The sequence below is a fragment of the Antrostomus carolinensis genome, unplaced genomic scaffold, assembly GCF_000700745.2.
Source record: "Antrostomus carolinensis isolate BGI_N321 unplaced genomic scaffold, ASM70074v2 scaffold961, whole genome shotgun sequence".
NCBI lineage: Eukaryota > Metazoa > Chordata > Aves > Caprimulgiformes > Caprimulgidae > Antrostomus > Antrostomus carolinensis.
Window position 1 is genome coordinate 1 of NW_010294547.1, and position 6,576 is coordinate 6,576.

The window sequence follows — 6,576 nt, forward strand, 5'->3', positions numbered from 1 at the left end:
AAAAAAAAAAAGGTCATTAAAATGTTTATTTACTCGAAAGTAAAACTTTTAAATATTTAAGAAAACAGATACTGGTAGAAAATATCTGGCAATAGCAGTAGGATGAAAAGCAAGATGAAACAAAGAAAACCAAAGCAACTTTAAGATGCCCATAAAACAGCAGAAGCAAAATTATAAAACCATATGACAGCAAACAGGACAGTTAGGATTTGTTCTGAAGACTGAGCATTTCAAACCACTTATTTATTCCCCTCCCGCTCTCCCAGTACACTCACATTTCTATGCCCACTACTGGCAGAATCATGAAGCGGCGTATCATCGTCCAAGCCCTGTGTGTTCACGTCAGCTCCTGCTGCTATCAGGACTTTAGCAACGTCGTAGTAACCAACGTTACACGCTTCATGCAGTGGTGTCCAACCTGTAGTGGAGTGGGAAGTGTAAGTTTGAAAGGTCAAAGATTTAAGGTTTTGGTTTTTTTCCTCTCCTGTGCTATTACCTGGACAAATGCAAAATACACTCACACACAGTAGTCGGCAGGAAGGTAACGCCATCCATCTGATGACCAACACATGCTTTATCAACTTTAAACCTCAAGTCAAATTCCAAATTTTACTGTGATTACACTGAACACAGAAATCACTAATCAAATGGTAGAAGACAAAACCTGGCACAAAACCCCCAGGCTAAACATGTTAGAAATTCTTTGAATAGCGAGCATTTGAACACAGTGTTAGGTATATATAAATAACATTGTTCTATATGAAAAACCATGCTATTGGAAAGATTAAGTATGACAAATTCTCAAAGAAAAAAAGAAAAAGGTGAAAAAAGGCAAGAAAAGGGTGAAAAAAGCAAGAAAAGGGTTAAAAAAAGCAAGGGAAAAAAAAAGCTTCTACCTTATTCTACAGCAAAACAGTTCTTCCCAATCTTAGTATACTTCATTTCCTCTCCAATCATTGCCTGGGTCACTCACTTCCAATGTTGTCTGGCTACCACCTCCTTCTTTCCATTTTCTTGTCATTTGCCCTTTTTCCACTCACCCTCGAGGATGACACTGTTCTGCTCTCAGCCCTCTGATCTGTCTTCTTCCTGCTTATTAATTCGCTCCATAATTCATTCTTCTCTATGTTTTACTGCTTTGCCTTTCTGTCCCATCACAGCATCCAGCCTGCCAACTCCAGTCCCGACCTGCTCTCCACATCTGTTTCCTTTACTCTTGTTGTCACACAGCAGTATCATTCTGGCAGATACCCCGTAAGCAGGGTTACTTCCTCCATTACTAATTCCTTTTCTGCTCCTTTGGTTCTGCCAAATTCTTAGCTAAAAAAACCCTTCTAATTCGCTAAACTTCACTGCATCCTAAATTCTTATTTTTCTCCACTCATGACTCACTGCTCAAATCATCCTCCTCTTCTTGACTTCTTCCTTTGCACAGGATTTTGAAGCTCAGCCACCTCTGCTTCTCACTTTGGATTACCAATAGAAAAGTATCCCACTTGATTCCAAACACGTCCTCCAGAGTTCTGAACGAAGTCTCTAATGTCTGGCTCCCAACTGATTCTCAGAACCAGCTCTCAGCCATTCTCCTTATCCTTTCAACTTCCTTTAAAATTAGTTAAATGTCTGTATGAGGTCAAGCTGGGATGAAGCTATGAAGTTAACTTCCTTCATAGCAACCCACACAGTGATGTGCATTGCATCTGGAGCTAAAACAGTGTTCATAACACACCAGTGTCCTGGCTGCTGCTGAACAGTGCTAGCACAGTGTCAAGGCTTTCTCTCTCCCTACCCCTGGGCAAGAAGTGGGAGGGGACACAGCCAGGGCAGCTGACCCAAACTGACCAAAGGGATATTCCATAACATACAATGTTGTGGTCAGCAATAAAAGCTGAGGGAAAGGAGAAGGAAGGAGAGATATTCGTAGTTATGGCAATTGTCTTCCCAAGCAACTGCTACACATGCTGAGGCCCTGCTTCCCAGGATGTGGCTGGACATTTGCCTGCTGATGGGAAACAGTGAATGAATTCCTCTTTTTCCTTTGCTTGCACATGCAGCTTTTGCTTTTCTTATTAAATGGTCTTTAACTCAACCCATGAGGGCTTTTTTCCAGTCTTATTTTCCTCCCTCTGCCTTGTTGAGAGGGGGAAGTAAGAGAGCAGCTGGGTGGGTGTCTGTCAGTCAGCCCAGGTTAACCCAGCACATCATCTCTTCTTTAAGTGTTTCTATTCTCCCTGAGATTTATATGGGCTTGTCTTCCCCTGAACCTCCCCCTCCTTTTCTAAAATTGCTCTTGTCAACAAGTTCTCCATCTCCCTTCTCAACTTCTCTGAAGATCTCACAGAGTCCTACTTCTGCTTCCTTTCTTTTCTTCCTCTATATGCTAGTCCTGGGCAGCCTCATCTTCAAACACAAATACAGCTACCCTCTGTAAGCCAGTAAATCCTCTGTTTCTTACCTAAAATCAAGATTTTAGTCCATCTCATTAATATCTCTCTTGACGCCAAGTCTGAGCTGACCACTAATTGTACCATACAGTTCTTAATTTCTCTCACTGGCGCCTGCTACCTCAGCTCATCTCACCCATTCCCATGGAGAATATAATTCTCACTATAACCATTCAGACCCATAAACTGAGCATCTTTGTTAGGCTTTGCTGTATGTCGAGTTAAAATTCTCATTCAGACCTTCATTATATTTTTGCTTCTATTATGCAACACCTCTAAAAACTTGAAACTGCCAGTGCTGCCACTTAATTATACTACTGAGAATTCAAAATATTATCTTTATTCCCTTGGGATGCCAGCAGCTCCCCACAAGTTTTATCACCTTTTCTTCAGCGTTACTCTTCACATTGGGAGCAGAACCTTTTGATCAAAATCAAAAGCAACACGGCCCTCTCTTATATTTACCTCATTTTCCCATGATCCACTACTACTGCAGATGGAAAAAAAGCCAGCATTTAGAGAGAATGTTGAGAGGTAGAGTACTAGGAACAGTAAGTTTATATAATGTTTATATAATGTGCACTTGATACTTGCATTAATTTTTAGAGTTGTCCTTGCATTTGAGAGAGGAACATCTACTGAATCTTATCTTTTTATAGATGTCTCTTAGACCCCAACCCTACAAAAGCCTCTGCACCTCATCCAACCCTTTCTCCTCTCATTTAGCCTTCCTTTCACTATGTTCCATCCCTCCTTGTTACGCCAATCTTTTTCTATGCCCTAAATCTCTACCCAATATTCCAGCTCTTAAGTCTTATGCCCTTTCACACTGGTTGAGGAAAAACCAGCAAGTACTTTGGCTTATCTCAGTATGTAAATTCTTTTAATTTGGTGCCTTGCCTATCAACAACTGGCAACTACTGAATTCAAAACTGCAGATTCTATCTTCTGTGAAAGCATTACTCTGGGGATCTCATATTTACTCTGCTGGAAATTTTTTACTAAAACACATAGAAACTTACCTACTGTGAGAGAGTATCAAAAGCAAAATAGGTAAAAGCTTGCCAGAAAGTTCCAAAAACTATTTAGGAGGTTTTACAGACAGACTGTTAAGAAAGGATACCAAATAATGGATAATAAAAATCTGGTACAAGTTACAACTTACCTTAAAGTTCATCAGTCAGTGATGAAATCACAGCAAATACTGACATATCAAAACTATCATTAATCTAGCAGGACTAGATGACAAGTGCAAGCTATACCACACTCATCTGCTTCGGTGCATATTAGCTGTCCCAGTAAGACAACATACACTACAGTGCCATCTCCTTCATTGTCACCAAACTTTGCATCTCCTCACGTAGCCTCCAATCCCATTATCAATTACTGACTTTGCCTAGTACAGTTCTACAAAGTTCAGCAAGCGTGCACACATATTTTTGTAAATACCTAGTATGCCCAGGCCCTGGCCCCAGATGAAGCCTCCAGGTACTAACATACTGTCCTAATAACACACCATGTACTATAGTGTCCCAGTACTACCACTGCTATCAGAAATAACAATTTGAGAATTTCTAATTAAGTTTTAAGTTCTGTTTTTTCATTTGCATACAGAATGAACTGAAATGAAACCTCTGATAACAACTTCAGCATTCATTTTGAATTTTCACAGGTAAGAGAACATGTATTGACTTACCGGCAAAATCTTTTACATTCACATTTGCACCCAAACTGATGAGCTCCTTAACCTGTTTAACATCCCCTCGAATTGCTGCCATATGTAGAGGAGTTTCCCCTCGTTCATTTCTCTTGTTAACTTTATCTTTTTGTCTTGAAGAAGAGTTTGTAGTTTTCTTTTGTGTTGGTGTTGTTTGTAAGGGATGATTTAAGGTGGAATCTACAAAATAAGTTTTTAAATGGTCACTAAGTTATTTAACGCTACTTTTACTTCACCACATTTTAACACTTGCATGCAAAGACAACAATATCAGTGAATAACTACATTTAAATAAAAGATGTATTTGACACCTCACATGTATCAACACAATGTCTATTTGCAATGTGCAAAAGGGTGTTTCACAAAATCTTGCTATTTTTAAAGTATGTTTCAAGGACAGATGAAGTCTATCCAGACTACAAGGTTCACATACTCTGGCATAAATTCTGCTGAAACAAGACAATGCATGACCATGCAGATCGTTATCACCCCTGCTTCCCCTTCCCCCAGTACAATTCCACTATATTTTTCAGTAGTGGGATGCCAGTTTAAGGAATTACTGTCTGTGTACTGCACTCCACACACTTCCTCCGCTGTGCCAAAACAAACTTTTTGGGTGGACTGGATAGTTTCTTAAGGATACGCAGCCATTCACTTTTAAATGCCAATTTTGTAAAAACATCGCACCTATAGAACTTATACATACCTAAAGATTTATTAAATACAGCTAGAACAAGGACAATTTGAAGTTCTAAATTAAAAACAAGGTGTCTCCCCTCTACCATTAAATCCTAAGGAAATGATCCAGTTTCCTTCTAAATTAAAATCCTGCTCCAAATTGAGACAATGAGACAGTAGTTAAACTTCATAAAACACCTGTAACATTTCAGTTTTTAAATAACGTATATGGAACAATGATTTGAAAATAATCAAAGGAAGAAAGGAGATTTTCAGGTTTTACAGCTATCATAATGCAAAGCTTTTATTCTGCACATAAATACAGAAGGTTAAGAATTTTTAATCAAATTATTTGTCAATGCAAAGCAGAGTTTTAACAGAATTATGAATAATTAGAAAAAATTCAATAAAAATCAAAGGTTGTTGAAAAACACCAGGGTTTAGAATATTCTGACTGGCACAGACCTAAACAGGCAGGAGGAAGAAAAGCATTAACTTTGTAAATTACCTGGACTGTTGTCTCTTGCGGTCATCTGCATAAGAAGTGCCATCTGTTTGCGCTCTGACAAAGGATAACCAAAGAGAATACTAACTGGTGCTGATTTCTTATTTCCAGCATCCTTCTTCATTTTCTTTTTCTCCGGTCCTTCCTTCTCTAGAAATATTAATATTTAAAAACTCAAACTGCTGTTCTATTAGAACATTTTTATAGAAATAAAAAACATCCTTTTAAGGTATATGAACTGGTGATTGATGACAAGTAATGAAAACCAGAAACTGCATCTCTGATTTACTGCATTTGTGTTAGTTTTGGTTACATATTCTAATCATATCAGGATAATAAGCTACTGAGTTAAAGCACTTAAAGCTGTAAAGAAGATTACTAAAAAAATTCTAAAAGATGAAAAAGCTGTTTCACAACAGGAAGACTATATATGTCACAACTTTAATAACAGAGAATCGTCAGGTGCTTAAAAAATTCTGTAAGATCAGCTAGTCAACTTTCAGCCTGGGATACAGATCTGAGACTGCTCTATTCTACTTCTCTCAAGACACCATCTTAAAAGTTAGGAAAAGGCTTAATACTGGTATTTGTTAGGTAACTGGATAAAAGATTGTTTCTCTCAAACTCATCCTGTTACTTCACCTTTGAGCCATTTCTTCTTGAAAATTCATATCCTTCAAAAACATAGTTATTTTAGATACATAACTTCTTTCCTTTTATCAATATTTACAGAAGTTGCTCAATATTTCATATCCAAGTTTCAAACCAGAAGCTAAAATTACGCATTTGAATAAACAGATCATTTCTAAAGCTATTCAGTACCTACAAACTCTCACAGATCTCCAGATGGGTTAAATGTGCTCTGAAATCGGACAACTTTTCAATACCTAACAAATTTTTAGAACTAGAATTTTATTCGTGTAATTTGGAAACTTTGGTCTACGTCTTCCATCGTTTTCAAAAGCTCTTCCTTCATTTTTCTGTATAAAGGTCTCGTAAACCAAACACAGGCATTTAGGTTAAAGTATGATAGAAAAAAAAAATGATTCATGACTAAGTGACTTTGACTAAATAACTTTTAACTGGAGCAGTATTTAAACATCTTAACATCAAAGTACAAACCCTCAAAACATCAAATTTCTTTTGGTACAACTATTTTCCACAGACCTCTCTACCTGGTCATTATTGTTTAATCATATTTTCTAGAGACACATTAGTTTGCATTTATGTGT

The 6,576-nt window shown here is 37.6% G+C and overlaps 1 protein-coding gene across 1 annotated transcript in view; it reads right to left on the minus strand.

Annotated features, from left to right (window-relative positions):
• Positions 1-275: 275 nt before the first annotated feature.
• Positions 276-6,576, minus strand: part of LOC104532430 (ankyrin repeat domain-containing protein 12) — a gene marked incomplete at its 3' end in the record, with an annotated part of 23,580 nt that continues 17,279 nt past the window's right edge. Inside the window, exons 3-5 of the mRNA XM_010177641.2 lie at positions 5,348-5,494; positions 4,141-4,341; positions 276-418 (exon numbers count right to left, since the gene is read on the minus strand). Of these exons, the coding sequence (XP_010175943.1) occupies positions 276-418; positions 4,141-4,341; positions 5,348-5,494 (491 nt within the window). The remainder of the gene's footprint in view (positions 419-4,140; positions 4,342-5,347; positions 5,495-6,576) is intronic.